At 38.1% G+C, this 15,997-nt stretch overlaps 1 protein-coding gene across 3 annotated transcripts; it reads left to right on the top strand.

The window, feature by feature from the left end:
• fut9a (fucosyltransferase 9a) lies at positions 1-15,997 on the top strand. Of its 3 annotated transcripts, none has more exons than XM_044143210.1 (5): positions 1-264; positions 406-517; positions 8,197-8,441; positions 11,152-11,324; positions 11,530-15,997. In XM_044143210.1, the coding sequence occupies exons 4-5, from the start codon at positions 11,312-11,314 to the stop codon at positions 12,612-12,614; spliced, it is 1,098 nt and encodes a 365-aa protein (XP_043999145.1). In that variant the 5' UTR covers positions 1-264; positions 406-517; positions 8,197-8,441; positions 11,152-11,311; the 3' UTR covers positions 12,615-15,997. The 3 variants fall into 3 exon arrangements, with proteins under 3 accessions (XP_043999145.1, XP_043999143.1, XP_043999144.1); XM_044143208.1 differs by having other exon boundaries at positions 77-264; positions 11,148-11,324; XM_044143209.1 differs by having other exon boundaries at positions 77-264; positions 9,157-11,324.

The raw sequence follows: 15,997 nt of genomic DNA, 5'->3' as shown, positions 1-15,997 counted from the left end.
GAACAAGGTAGCGCATGGGCAAGCCAGCAGGGAATTATTCCACATCGCATCACATCCCTGAGCATACATGGCGTCCTCTCACACCGAGCCGCGAATTTAATGTGTAGCAAATCGAGGCAGCCGCCCCCGCCTCCTCTTTTTTCCCCCCCATTTTTTTTATTTTTTTATTTAATCATTATTTATTTAATTAATTTGCAGCCACCATCTCCTGGTTGGTGTGCTGCAGAGGGAATGATGCGGGCAGCGTGCGTCGCCGCTTCATAGGTAGCGACTTTCTCCTTTTCTCTTTTCTCGAGATCAAGACGACGAATTCATTTTTTCCATCCCAATCCGCTGCCGCAAACACCAGAGCGGATTGCCTGATTTTATTTATTTATTTATTTATTTATTTATTTTTAATTCCAGGCGCATCCGCAGCTTCTCTGCGTGGTGCAAGGTGTCTTTGAACCTGAGACGGAGGAGGATCTCCGGGAGGAATCAGAGGAAGGCTCTGTTTTGACTCACGTATGTCGAGATGGTGAGTAGCCCCTAGAAAAATCCTCTGGTTGTTATTTTTCATTTATTTGCTTCTGGTATCCAATTATTCGGCTAATTAGTAGCGACTTCTGCAGAAGGGAGAAAATGACAGAGATTCACCGATCTTCGCGTCTCATTTAACTCCTCCATTTTTTTTCATTTTTTAAAAAAATATTTCATTCACCAGACAATTGAGATCGTGGGCTTCCACCCTCCTAATGAATGGGACTTCTGTTTTCTTGGCCGTGTTTTGCAGCTCCAGACATTTTCAGCCTCATTCAGCATCACTCGGGCTTTTATTCTGGCGTTTGGGACTCAATTAACGGCGCTGTGTCAGTCGGTGCGTAGCACATTCCCGGTGATTTTCCGCTATTCGTGAACTTTACACAGTCAACCATTTTAAAGAGTGTCTCGAAAGCATCACGTTTTAAAATGACCTTCACTGCTCCGTCGCTGGAGATTCATTATTCTCATGGATGGAGTGCAGAGTCAGGCTCAGACGTGCTGTACGGATGCTCCTAAATCGGACACCAAGACCTGGCCTGTGTTTTGATGCACATGAGTGCGTCTCAGTTTTAGTGAACCTATTTATTATTTTTTTTTAATTGAGGGTATAAGTCGAATTTGAAGCCCTGTAGTCATAATACGAGGCAGTTAGAGGGAAGCTAAAGGGATCAGTTGAATGTGAAAAAGACTTCTCAGCAGTCCATGGTGCAGGCATGCACATCTCTACACGGAGTTCTTAATCAGTGTTTATATCACCCTGCACCCAAAGTTAATATCCAAAATGGCATAAAGGAAATTAAGCATTCAGACTGTTCTTTTTTTCTTACAGGGTTGACCTGAAATACATCACATGTCTGATTCTTATAAGCAAAATTTAGTGCATATGTGGCTTATTTTGAATCCACCCAAGATCACAATTATATACATAAATCCTCAAATACAATGCTAATAATATTAGGATAAATTTTCTTCATCAAAAACTGCAGAGAACTTAAGTGCTTATTGTAACCAGGTTCTGGTTCGACTATGACTTCATATTTGACCTCTCTCTTCTTTGTAGAATTGATAGAGAGAACTTATATATTTATATATAACACATTACAAATAAATATATTTATTTTATGTTTTATTAGTATTTACTCTTTTGTTTCAATAGCAGTATGTCATTCACATGTTGGCTAAATACCCCGGCTGCAGGAGGTAAGGACATGGATGACCAATAACTTTCTCAAACTACTCTTGGCACTCTGCTGCGACTCAAATCCTCAGCATTTCCTTTTCAAACCAGATTGTTGCTATTTCTCTCTCTTCCACTCTAAGAGTCAAATTTGACCCCAACTTATCATTTCAGCTACACATTCAAGAACTTTGTAAGACTGCGTTCTTTCATCTGAAAATCTATTCCCAAACTCAACCCCTCCCTCTTCTGCCTGAAAGATGTAGAGAAGCTGGTCTGTTTCCTCCAGGCTGGACTATTGGAACATGCTCCTCTGTAGGATTCCTGTCCTTTAGACACCAGTACATTTAGAACTCTGCTACCAGGATCCTGGTTAGGAGATGCAAATATGACAACATCACCTTAATCCTCCGCTCTCTCTGCTGGCTCCCGTTAAAAATGAGGATTCAATGCAAGCTCTAGCTGATTGCATGCCAATGCACCAGGCTACCTGAAGAATCTCATCTAATTCCCAACAACCGTGACAAACCTCTGTTCTGAAGACACTGTTTAATCCCACAAAGCTCTAAGCTGCACACGACAGGAGGCAGAACCTTCCAGGCTGCAGATTCATGGCTGTGAAAAACTGTTGAAAGGTTGGAAGTCCTCCTTGCCATCACCCTAATCTGTAGTTCCCTCCAGAAATTATGCATCAAATTCAAGTCAGGATTCTGGTTGGGCCACTACTAAATGTAATATTACATCCAGTCAGGAGAAACATGCTGGTAAAATTAAAGACCCATTTAAACTTAATTCTCCCAGCAGTTTGTGATTATCTCTGTACTGCAACTGCTTCGCATCTAAAAATCTAACAGTATCATATTTTTGTAAAATAAAGCCATTAACACAATCCAGCGCCAAAAACAATCATGTGCAGCATCGTTCTAACATTTTAACATGTTTTATTTCATCCTGTGGCAGAGGATGAAGTGAGAATTAGAAGTCTGATGTGGTCGTGTCGGTGAATAATGACAGTACTCCTTCTAGTCTTCTCTAATTTTCATTGACTCAAAAACTAGGTCACAGATTTTCATACTGCTTAGTTGCAACTGCACAGAATTTGAGTTATAAAGATGTCTGTACAGCAAAGAAACGGTAAAGAAGGGTCAGAATTAATGCGGAATCCTGACTTAAAACATCTGTAATGGAACTAATGTAGATGCACTGTTCATATTAAGACCCATACAGTAAACCTGGAAAAGTAGGGCAAGCACTACATTGGACAGAATAATGACCTAAAAAAAAACAAAGGCTTTTTATGGCAAAGAAGCTGTGTGTCTTTAACGGGTCAAGAAAGTTGTCCTTAGAAAGGGAAACGATGAAAACAAAGAAATATTCATTTTGTTGATGAGCTGCTTTATGAAAGGCTGAGAAAGGTACACACTTCGATATGCTTTGATTGGAGCTTCATCTTTTAATCACTGGAAAATGTTTTTTTTTCTATTCATATACTTTCACAAGTATTTAGAAATGAAATTGCAGAAAAAAAAACAGATTGATGTTCCTTTTTTGTAAAAACTAGTGAAACCTGTTCGGCACAAACACTCATTACAGAAAAGGTGTAAGGTACAGATGAAACCAGGCGCTGACATGCACTATGTAAAAACACACATAATAGCTGTTTGATGATAAATTGGACTAAACTTTTTTCTCACTTTTGATCCACTAAAATGACCAAAATTTTTTCTATTTAATATAAGCCAGAGTAATGAGGAAGAGATTTTTTTGAGATTAGGTATTAGATATCAGGAAGAAAGTTGTGAAGCTCCATTCTACAAATGGAAACAGAACTGGAGTCAACATGGACTGAGAGGCGACTCAGCAGGGGAAAAGTCAGATAGCAGTTTGCAAATACATTCAATATAAAAAACCCCCGTCATGTCTGGAGACATGCCATGTAGTCTGAGGAAGCCAAAATGAAAATGCTTAGCAATAATTACAATGCTTGTATTGAGAGGGGGGGGAAGATAAACTCTGTCTCAACCATGAAGTATGGGCATGGCATCATGATCATGTGTAGTATTTTATTAACGTATGAAGGACCGGCGCAGTTCACAAAATGGTAGGTAGAATGTTGTGTGGAAATATTAAAGCGACATCTCAAGCCAAATTCTGGTACAGATGGGTCTTCAAAGATAGTTGCTATGTTGGCCTTACATCACCTGCAGAACATTTCCAGGTTCAGAAGACGTGTTTATCTTTAGTCGCATTGATTACTGCAACAGTGCCTTCAGAAGTCTGCCTAAAAAAAATCAGTGAGACAGCTGCAGCTGGTCCAGAACACTGCTGCTCGCGTTCTCACTAAAAAATCAGGAAGACAGAGCACATGACCCCAGTTCTAAAGTCCTTATGATGGCTCTATAGATTGCTGCTGTTTGTCTATAAATCACTGAAAAGCTTAGCACCAAAATACATTAGAGCTCTTTGTCATTGTAGCACTATGGTCTGCTCTGCATCGCCGGAACCAGAACCAGAACCTGAACCAGAACCAAACATGGAGAAGCAATATTCAGCTTCTATGTGCTCCAAATCTGGAACAAACTTTGACAAAAGGATCTTTACTCCTTTAGATCAAGGGTAAAGATCTAAAGGAGCTCTTTACCCTTGATCTAAAGAGCTCCTTTAGATCAAGGGTAAAAAGTTGCTTTTAAAGAGTCGCTTTTGACCCAAATTCACTGGTACATTGACCAACATATTTGATGCTTGCTGATTTATTTGATGATTGTCAAAATGTGATGTTTGTTACTGGTTTCACAATTGTGACTGTATGATGTTCTTATGATGTGAAACACTTTGAATTGCCTTGTTGCTTAAATCTGCTACACAAATAAACTTTATTTTACTGAATGTATACCAAACCTATTCATACAACCAAATTAGTTACAAACTGACCAATGTTTTGGAGGCGCCATGACAAAACCTTGACCTCTGAACCCTGAAAAATGTGTGTGAACAAAGTAGCCTAGAAACCTTTCACAGAAGTTCAGTCAGAAGGAATGGGCAAAAGTTTCAGCAAACGATATGGGAAAATTGTGGAAGGTTCCCAAAACGTTTGACCCAAGTTTTACAATTTGAAAGGTAATACTACTAAATTAGAGATTATAACTTCTTAACTGCAAAATAAAAATAAAAATATCTATTATTCTGGAATTTAGCAAATGGAATCAATCGGAGTGTCTGTCTGTAACAAATAAAATTATAATATTGCATGTGTTTCAACCCAGCTTTTAATTAAAATTCAAATTGTCCTTTTTAACCTGGAAAAACTGTATTTAAATGGTCTCAATGTTGACAGTGGCTTGCAGCATTGAGGATGCAAAAAGTATGCAAGAACTATTAATTTTTGATAAATCTTTGTGTTTGCAAGGGATCACAGCATTTGCTTTTCTGGCATTTCGGTCTGAGAAAATCTTTTTTCATGTTTTTATCTTCGTCACAGCAGTGTCCCTGAGTGCAGAGGAACTGTAAAAGTTATCAGTGCTGCTCCTGTTAAACTGCTTTGTTCGTTTTTCTTAAGAGCTGATTGTGCATCTGTATAGATAGTGCAGAAGCAGAACTGCATGGTCCTGGGGATGTGAACTGAAATGCAAATCTTGCAACTACACACTGAGATAATACATCTGGACCAAAGTGTTATTAAGAATTCTGGCAGCAGCATTCTACGTGTGCAGTGATTACAGAATATATAACCTGTGAGTACATTGTCAAATAATATCACTTCCTCGAAAATTAATGCTTATTCTTTTCTCTCTTGCTGTTTTGTTGTAGTGACAAGCTGAGTTTAAGCCCTTTGATTACATTTGTCTGACTGTTAGCATTAGGCCAGAATCCATAAATGCATCTTTTTAACAGACTTCAAAGCTGAGCTTCTACTTTTAACAATTTGATTGACTTTATTGTATCTAAAAGATATTTCTGCCGCAGTAAATCAAGTTTTTGCAGATTAAAAGAATTATAGAAAAATGTAATCCTACTGTTTGTGAAACATGATACAACAGAACTGACCCTTCCATACTTTATTACCTTTTATGACTAATCATTATTGCCTGTAAAGGAATTTCTCTTTCACCAGAATAAAAGTAAAGGTCTTTACACCATGTTCCAAATTATTATACAAATTGGATTTAAGTGTCATAAAGATTACATTTTTTGCTGTGCTATTAAATTTATAGATGGTATTGTGTTTCAGGGCTCTTTGAATCACTATAATTGATTTCAGAGAGCTGGTTGATTAGTTTGTCTGGTGAGCTCAATTAAAGGAAATCTACTTAAGAAGGATGTTCCACATTATTAAGCAGGCCACAGGTTTCAAACAACATGGGAAAGAGAAAGGATCTCTGCTGCCAAAAGTCATCAGATAGTGTAGTGCCATATGACAAGGCATGAAAACATTAGATATTTAACAAAAACTGAAGAATTATCGTACTGTGAAGAGATTTGTGGCTGATTCAGAACAAAGATGAGTTTGTGCAGATAAAGGCAGAATGAGGAAGATTTCTGTTAGACAAATTCATCGGATTAAGAGAGCAGCTGTTAAAATGCCCTTACAAAGCAGCAAACAGTTATTTGAAGCTGCTGGTGCCTCTGGAGCCTCAAGGTGGAGGATCCTCCAGAGGCTCAGTGATGTGCCACAGGAACAAAACACTGGATTGGGCTTACCTCCACCTAACTTCAGAGCTCACAAGCAGAAGAGGCAGGTTGCAGTCGGCCTGGAGTTTGAGACCCCTGCTCCAGAGGCTTGCGGTGCAGGAACCTACTATTGGGCCCCTAACCAGAGCTCACAAGCAGAAACAGTTGCAGTGGGCCCAGCCGTACATGAGGATTAATTTTCAAGCAGATTTGTTCACTGATGACTGCTGTGCAACCCTGGATGGTCCAGATGGACGCAGTAGTGGATTGATGGTGGATGGTCACCATTCCCAACACGGCTGTGACGTCAACAAGGAGGTGGTGGAGTCATGCTTTGGGCCAAAATCATGAGGAGAGAATCATTGGTCAGCCCCTTCAGTGTCCCTGAAGGTGTGAAAATGACCTCAGCAAAGTATATGGACTTTCTGACTGATCAAAAAGAAGAGCCGTACCTTCTGTAGCAAAATCATCTTCATGCATGACAATGCACCATCTCATGCTGCAAGAAATATCACTGTGTCATTGGCTGCTATGAGCATTAAAGGGGAGAAACTCATGGTGAGGTCACCATCCTTCTCTGACCTCTGACCTCAACCCTATTGAGAACCTTTGGAGTTTCATCAAGCAGAAGCTCTGAGGGTGGAATGCAGTTCATATCAAAACAGCAGCTCTGGGAAGATATTCTGACATCCTGCAAAGAAATTCAAGAAGAAACTTTCCACAAACTCACAAGTTCAATGGATGCAAGAATTGTGCAGTGATATCAAAGAAAGGTTCTATGTTTACATGTAACTCATTCTGTTAAGATGTTTTTGATTGAAATAGATTTTGATTTTAGTACATGTGACCACTTAATGCTGCACATTCAAAGAATGACCATTTTCAGTTCTTAATAATCCTTAAAATGTTTATAAAATCTGCTGTGCATAATAATTTGCTAATTTGCTGCTGTGCATTTTGAGTTTTTTTATTTAAAACAACCCACTGTTCTCACGGGGAGCTTTGTTTAGTAAAATTTGATTTATACTGTAATAGTTCATGACTTGAAAATTATACTGAGCATTATTTGCATTGACCATTTAAGAAAATCTGAGAAAATATCACTTGCATAATAATTTGGAACATTGTGTAACTTTGAAATAATAAAATGTATTGATATAAGATGTATTAGTCCCTCTCAAATAAATAAGAAATACACTGAGCCTTGTTGTGACACCCATGTTTGTTTCTCTCCGGAGAAGTTTTCCTTTCCTGGTAAAATGTTCCCACTGCACACTCATAGAGCTCATTTCAAAAACCATATTGAAAAGAAACAGAAACTTGTTAGCCTTCATCATAAAATAATATCACTTCCTTGAAAATTAATGCTCATTCTTTTCTCTCTTGGCATTTTGTCGCAGTGACAAGCTGAGTTTAAGCCCTGTGATTACATTTGTCTGACTGTTAGCATGAACATGTTGTATCAGTGATAAACAATAAGAAACAAATCCAGATCAAGTTCTGAAAAAAAAAGAACAAATCTGTGCAAATATTCTAAAAATGAAATTTCTAGAACCGAATACCTATATAAAAAAGAAGTCCTATAAAAAATGTGGTTATGTGGTGAAACGTGTCATTGTTGTCTACTGAAATAATATATGTGAGAAAGGAAAGTCTTTATTATATTTAGAATGTTGTTTTTGTGAGGTCCAGAAAGTGAATAAAGAAATTGAACAAATACGCAAAGGTCAAGCACTTCCTTGATGAAGATGTTTTGTATTTAAAAAAAGAAAAGACAACCCTGGAGAAATCATATGACTTTATATCTGACATGTAACCTCTGTTTTAAGGTGTTGGACAAGCGTCTGCTGAAGGGTGGTTCCCATCAGGTAGCGCTGCCTCTCTTTCCCTGTAGTATCGGGTGTGGACGATGATGAGGATGTTCCTGAATAGATGCAGACAGACCGAGCATCGTCCTCGACGCAGTCACCAACAGACAAAACTTTCCAGAAGCCAGAGAATTATTATCAATTCAAACGACGCTCTGAGAGGCAGCGTTCATCTTCCTCTTCTGACAATGAACGTGAGAGAGAAGGTGAGGCATCAACATGATCTTCTTCTGCAGATGTGAACTCTTCTGTAAAACACAGCCAGACCATGCAATGGATGATTTCCCATTTCTGAGCTTTGACAGAGTTATTGGGCTGGTCTTCTCTGGCATTTACACAGTTAATAATTATAAAAATGCAAGTAATTTGGTTTACTTAATTTAAAGAAAGAAATCTTTTCAAAACTTAGCCCTATCTGAACTACTGTACAGCTGGATCACAACATTTTATTGGAGATTAAGATTGGATTTCATTATAGTTAGGTCAAATTGGCATCGGATTTTACAATGAGGAAAATATTTTGAGTGGATACCAAAAGGGGAACAAAATGTGTCGACAATAGAGTCTCCCTGGTCCAACACACCTGAATCCAACAGCTGAATCACTTCCTAAGGACAGTCAGGTTCTCCAGAGTCCTGCTAATGACCTCATTATTTGACTCAGGTGTTTTGAAGTAGAGATACATCTAAAAGTTGCAGGAGACGGGCCCTCGAGGACCAGGAGTGCCCACCCCTGCTCTGAACCAATGATCACGTTGTATTTGGGATGATTATTTGGATCAAGCTAATTTTCTAGTGTTCAGCATTTTTAAATTTACAACCTCAAAGCTGATTTCAACATTGAAAACCCTGCAGAAATTTCCAACAAATGCTTGTTGAGGTTCTTTATGTGACAAAAATTTCTTGTACTTCCTTTGTCAAGGTCAAGGCACGGGGCTGCATGAAAGGAGAAGAAAGAATCAGAACAAGTGATTTATTTGGTTTCGTAAAGCTTAAGTTGAATTTTTCGACGAGGTTTCCAAAAGGATTGTTTGGGACTAAAACAATAGTGAGCATCACCAACAGAAGCATATGCAATGAAAACATGCTGGAGGAAACTAAAATAAGACCAACTGGTCAAGGTGCTACACATGCAAAACAACAATCACTTGATTTTCTGCATTACTGTCATGGGATATTACACAATAAATAAGGTTGTTTTAGTCTTTTGTATCATATCCAAAAGCAGGTTACTGTCACAAACAGTAGCAATCCATGAGATTAAAACCACAGCAAATCAAAAGACAAATTTTATGAATGATGGATCTGAAGCAAAGCTGCTGTTTTTATTCGGTGAGTATTTACTCTGTTGAAATGAAATGGTTATGTTCTGCATTAGTCATGGCAACACGTTTCAAAACATAAGAGGCTAAACTGGTCAAATTCATTGGCGTGTCCTAATATGTAGTCATAGCAGATGGAGAGTGTCTTCATCTTCGTATCGTCATAAGTAATATACATTTCGAATCCTACAAGGATGTCCAAAACCATTTACCATTAATAGCGGTCAGTGGGCACAACAATGTTCCAGTTTGTGAGACCTGAGCCTCTGACAGCTTAAAGTGATTTCTGTTCCAAATCTAACAGGAGCTAAACAACAACATTTGGATTAAAATAATCACTTCAGCTTGTAAAACCTTTGATTCCAACAAGCAATCCATATATTTTAAAGGGGTAGCTTAGCTCTACAACGTAGTTGGTCGTTTTTACATGCTTATCTGTATAATAGGCAACATATTTGTTGCCTGTTATACTGTCACATCGTCCTGACAGTATAATATACAATGGATAATCTGTGACAAAATCCAAGGTCCTCTACCTGTGGTACTGCCATAACAAAAAAAGAGCCAGGAAGAGTGTCTTAGCAGTGTCAATCATGCCCATGTATGCGCTGCACACACTTCTCTTGCACATAATTTCCAGTAATGGTGGGTTGCTGCTGCTATTAAAGGCAGAGAAATAGCATACAGTTACAGGGAAACTGTTTATCCACCATTACTGGTGGCCATACTTACTAGCCTACATATTCATGACTCATTGCTCTCCTTGCTGTGGGGAAGGAGAGCAAGTGGGAGGGTTTTACTTACCGCAGCTTTAATGGAAAGATAGTTTTATTAACCTTCAAACTGCTGTCATGCATAGTTGAATGAAAAGGCTATGCACATAAATGTCTGAGTTCACTGAACACAGTGGTAGACCAAGGCGAGTACCAATAACATCACTAATTGAAAGTACACGTCCAAAGATGCAATCACAAATATAGCAGGTCAGGTTAATATTTACACAACCTTTATGTTTGATCAGATCATAATCATAATTGTATCCAGTCCAGTTTTGGAAATAAAACTGGACTGGACCTCTTTAGGTCATCAAGGACCTGACTTATTCTTCTAATGTACTGCAGACGGAAATACATTAGGATAGCAGCGAAGCAGCCCCTCAGCATGATTCTACCACCACTATGTTTCAAAGCTCACAACCTCATTGTTTCCTCCAAACATTCTTGTCATTTTTTGCCTAGTAATCCAAGCTTTGCCTGCGGATATTTTCTAAATATTCTAAATATTAGTGTATTTGGGCTTATATGTAATATTTTGTTCTGAAATTTGAACTTGACTACTTAATCCTGATTTCTTCTCTTTTTTTTTGTCTCTAATGTTTTATAAAATCACTCAATTCTAGAAAAATAACTCAAACACATTCATTAAATGTGAGAATTTATATTACTTTGATGGCCACCATAAGTGTATGTGAACCTTTGACCATAACTGTGTCTCTGCATGTTGGTTTCACACAATCTATAGAGTTTTTTTTTTTTAACTCTAAATTTTTAATCTGTACTTTCTCTTTATCTTTTTCAATGTCCTTGTGAAGAAAGTATCCCTAGGAAGACCTGCTGGGTCAAGACCAGTCAAACCTCTTTAGGTCATCAAGGACCTGTTTTATTCTTCTAAAGTTCAAAGAAGCATCTCTCACTGGGGACCATCAGATTTATTGAAAGAGCACAGATTCATAAAGGGCTTTGTGTGGATCTCAGCATGCTGCCAACAGGTCTGTAAAGCAAAGTGATTGAAGAAGCATCACTGTTCAGAGTTACTCCATAATATCTAATGTGTTGTGCTACGCAGGATACATTTTCAAGACAGCTTTCGTTCAATAGAGAGTGAAATGAATGAATACAAAAACTGAGACAAATCTTGATATTGAAACCTTTTGATTGTGTTTTCTTTTTCTCTCTTTTCTGTGCCCTTCTCAGGACAGAGCAAGCCATCTGGAACTTTTCACAAAATCCTTCGACCGCTTCTGTTCAGTGTTTTTATTCTCGGATGTTTTGTGACTGCCTTCTTGATGTATTTTAAGCCATCCACCAGCTGGTTAAATGGTCCATTAGAGTCATCTGATTCCTCGAATCACGTCAAGCATGCCTTTGCAAAGAGTGACAAAAACATGACTACAGTTCTTGTTTGGCTGTGGCCCTTTGGACAAACCTATGAAATGAACATCTGCAGCTCTGCCTTCAACATCGAGGGCTGCTTCATCACAGCGGATAAAAACTTGTACAACAAATCGGACGGGGTCGTCATCCATCACAGAGACATTGCTGGGGACCTGTCCAACTTGCCGACATCCCAGCGTCCCCCGTTCCAGAAATGGATTTGGATGAACTTGGAGTCGCCGTCGCATTCAGCCCAGCTTCCCGGGATTAATAACTTCTTCAATCTGACTCTCAATTACCGTCAGGATTCTGACATCCAAGTGCCTTATGGGTCAATTGTAGCAGCAGATACTGTGGAGGACTTTGTACCACCAAGCAAAAACAAACTGGTCTGCTGGATCGTCAGCAACTGGAATCCCGAACATGTACGAGTGAAATATTACAACGAGTTGTACAAACACATTGAGGTTCATGCGTATGGACATGCATTTGGGGAGTACATCGCTGACAAAGATTACATCCCCACCATGGCCAGTTGTAAGTTTTATTTGTCCTTTGAGAACTCAATCCACAAGGACTACATCACAGAAAAACTATTCATCCCCCTCTCTGTGGGCACAGTGCCAGTGGTTCTTGGCACAACCAGAGAAAACTATGAGAACTTTGTTCAAGGAGATGCTTTTATCCATGTGGATGATTTCAGCTCACCCAAAGAGCTGGCTGACTATCTGCTTCTTCTGGACAAGAACGAAGAATTGTACCTTGGGTACTTTAAATGGAGATGGCACTTTAAAGTAAACAGAGCCCATTTCTGGGCAGAGCACACATGTAAGGCCTGTGATTACCTGAGACAACACAAAGAATACAGGGCATTCAATAACCTTAACAAGTGGTACTGGGGCTGATGCTGCTTAGATGGACTATACAGCATTCATCACCTCTCTATAAGGTGGGACTCAGCACACAGAAAAAAAACAATTACTTGGTGAGACGAACATTAAGTTGAAAATTTAGATGTAATATTTAATTCAGGCCTTTTCGAAATACCATCTCATTTGTGATTGTGAAGATGTCACCTATGCAGAGCACTAAAGTCAAATGTGAAGGTAGTTTAACACTGTCGTGCATAATTTTGGAAATTTGTAGCTGTCTTTAAACATTTTTGACGTTTACTTTTGCACTGCAAATCTAAAAGACGCTTCTCTTTACATTTTGTGAAGAACGATCAATGATCATAGTAGTAATTACTCGCAGGGGCCATGTCATTAAGAGCTTGGTTTTTGTAGTTGGTACCCAGAAAAAAAATAATGTGAATTGGATTTTATTTAGAAGGTTCCCTTGCAGCCTGAGCAACCATCATTTTCAGCATTGTCCAAGTCTTGACATGAATGAAGAAAATAAGAAAGGAGAATGGAGACTATCTTACCTTCCTCTCTTTTTACCTCCTTTTTTCTGTTTATCTTCTTGTTTCATTTCATCCTGTGTTTACTTAAATCTTTTTTTGTTAATTTCTTCTATTCTAAGTCATCTTTTTCTTTCCTTTTTCCCTTCACTCTTACATTCCTAACTGTGGCTCAGTTTCCATGGCCTTCTGACTATTTCCTCTTATGTTTAAATCCAAATACTCAAAGAAAAGATTCAGCTCTAAGAGGTTACACAAGAAAATGAACCAAATTTTGCAGTAAATTCTTTTGAACATTAAGTAAACCACTACACTCAGGAATCATTTCATCCCTATTAAACTGGTAACAACAACCAAACACACAAAACTGACTCCTCTGAAAACACACCAATGAACTAGTGTCAACATTTATCACGACAAAATGAACCAACAGTTGTATTTGTTTTGTCTATTTTTAAAGAAAATGATGTCCCATCAGGTTATCCCTGTGATTACAAACATCTTTTTTAGCCTCTCTGTCAGCCAGTTTCGTCACAGCCAATATAAATCAGGTTGCTTTCGGTAACAACTAGGCCAAAGGTAGTATAACTCCAGGAAATGCAAAGCCTTTGAGATGGCATAAGTAAACTTTTGCAAAAACAAAAGACAGTCTCTAACCCGCCTGGACCCTCTCAAAACCAAATAATGTGTAACGCCAAAAGTCAAAACTAATTCGTAGTCCAGCAGTATGTCAAGTTATGAAAAGCTTAAATTCTCTAAACTAGATTCAGTTCAGGTACAGGACTTCTTTTTTGCAATATAAACTAACTTTTGAATTAAAAGTTCACTCTAAAATGATGGGCTGCAACATTCACCTCTGTAGCAGATAATCAATCTGTTCCAAAGGAGCCTCCAACTACTGGATACTGAAGAGCAGAAAGTCTCAGTGCTGAATAAAGGTCCCGATGCACTGAGCAGAAAGTGGCACTTTTTAAAATGTATTTATTTTTTACAAACCCCACCAACTTGAAATAATTACATGATTGGTTGATTTTACTATTTGTAACCGCTCACAGGTGACTAGCATTTGAATACTCCTCTGGATTTCCTCGAGGTTTCAACCAATCACAAAGCTGTTGAGGTCCTTTTTTCTACCTAGCAACAGAGCCGGACGACTTCAGACTTCTCGCTGCTTTCAAATAAACCTGGAAACTTTGACCCTAGGTTGCTCTTACTCTTAACAATATTTAAATTGCAAAAATAATCCACTTATAATGCAGGATTTGATTTCCAATGATCAGAAGTTCTTTACAAAGTGTCCATTTATTTTATTTCAATAATTTATTAGGTCCTTTGAGAGTACTTAGAGGGCCCTGATGGGTCATCTGTTGTAATGATATCTATTGTGGATTATGAAGCACCTGCTCTGTTATCTCATAGAGCAGGTGCAGAAAATGAAAAAGCACAAAATCAACACATGGCTGCGTCAATATGGCTGCTTCTCTGCAATCTCAAAATAAAGCCTCAATATTTATTTATAGATAAAGTTAAATACTGAGTTTTGAATGGAAGTTTTTCCCAAACCAGTCAGTAGTTGAAAGCGGGTTTTGCGGTGCTCTTTTTCCTTCTGTTGCATGTAGCACTACAAAACAATTAAGATCACATTATCACAGTAATTATATTACTTTTTGATCTCCTATGAAAACCTGTAAATTGGATTCCATCACCACCCATCATCAATGTTTGGACATTGTGTTTTTTCATTTAAGTTTTAATTCTGAGCAAATACCATGTGAACATTTTATGCAAGTTGAACTGGCAGCTTTCTTTTGGGTCAAAGCCTGAAATATATATTTTGGTGAGAATTGAATACTTTTTCATTATCACTGGGACCAGCATGTAAAGTATCATGAGCTCAGTTTTGTACTACACTCTGGATACTAAAATCAGTATTGAAACAAGTGCATAAATGACGTAAACTGAAGGATTAAACTTGATAAAACGGGGCTGTGACATGAGATTATCAATCCTACTCCATTAGCGAAAGAACAAATATGTGTTGTAAATATTTTTAAAATTCAAATGTCTTTATAACAGTGGTATGACGCTGAATGAAATTCTACTGTATTCTTGAGGAATTAAGAGGCTAAACACTGAGGTAAACAGTGGGAAACACTTGAAGTAAAAATACAGATCAGAAACGATGCTTGTAGTGCCAGGGAATGGGAGCATGTGTGTGTGTGTGTTTTTTGTTTTTTTTCTTTTTCATTCAAATGTTTTTGGATCAGGTGGAAATCCTGTTGGCATCAAGTCAGAAAGAAAGGTTGTGCCAAAAATGCAGCCCAGATATAGCACTTTTATTTATGTGAAGTTGTGTAACTCACTGTGCTCATGGGTTGTCTTAAATGGAGCTTTTTGAGTTCATCAGCAAGCCTGTCCAACGGATGCTTTTGTTTACGCTTTTATAATGTATAGTTCTTTCTCCTTTATGAACATGAAGCTTTGTTGTCCAGTGTGGTCGGTAATTTTGCACAAATGGGGTTTCTGTTGTGAATGTTGTTTGACCCATTCATCCTTTCTTCTTTTCAGATACAACGAGCTGTAGATTGTCTGAATTAATTGGAAGGAATCAGGAATTATCTTGTTAATTTGCAGGTACGGAGATCAAAAACATCTTGTACTATGAATGGGTTTAAATCTCTTATGTGTGGTTTCTACTGAAATTGCAAAAAAAAAAAAAAAAAAATCTGCCAGTTTACTGAGACATTTAGTGAGTCAGAACAAGTTTTTTGCCAAATCATTGTATTTTGCCAAATGTGTTCTAACTATAGATGTCTACTAGTACAATGGAGAGAATAAAGTATGAGTAAATGAATAAACCTGAATGGTGTGACCTAATGTTTTATT

Source organism: Gambusia affinis, linkage group LG16, assembly GCF_019740435.1.
Source record: "Gambusia affinis linkage group LG16, SWU_Gaff_1.0, whole genome shotgun sequence".
Lineage (NCBI taxonomy): Eukaryota > Metazoa > Chordata > Actinopteri > Cyprinodontiformes > Poeciliidae > Gambusia > Gambusia affinis.
This window is presented reverse-complemented; position numbering and strand designations above follow the sequence as displayed.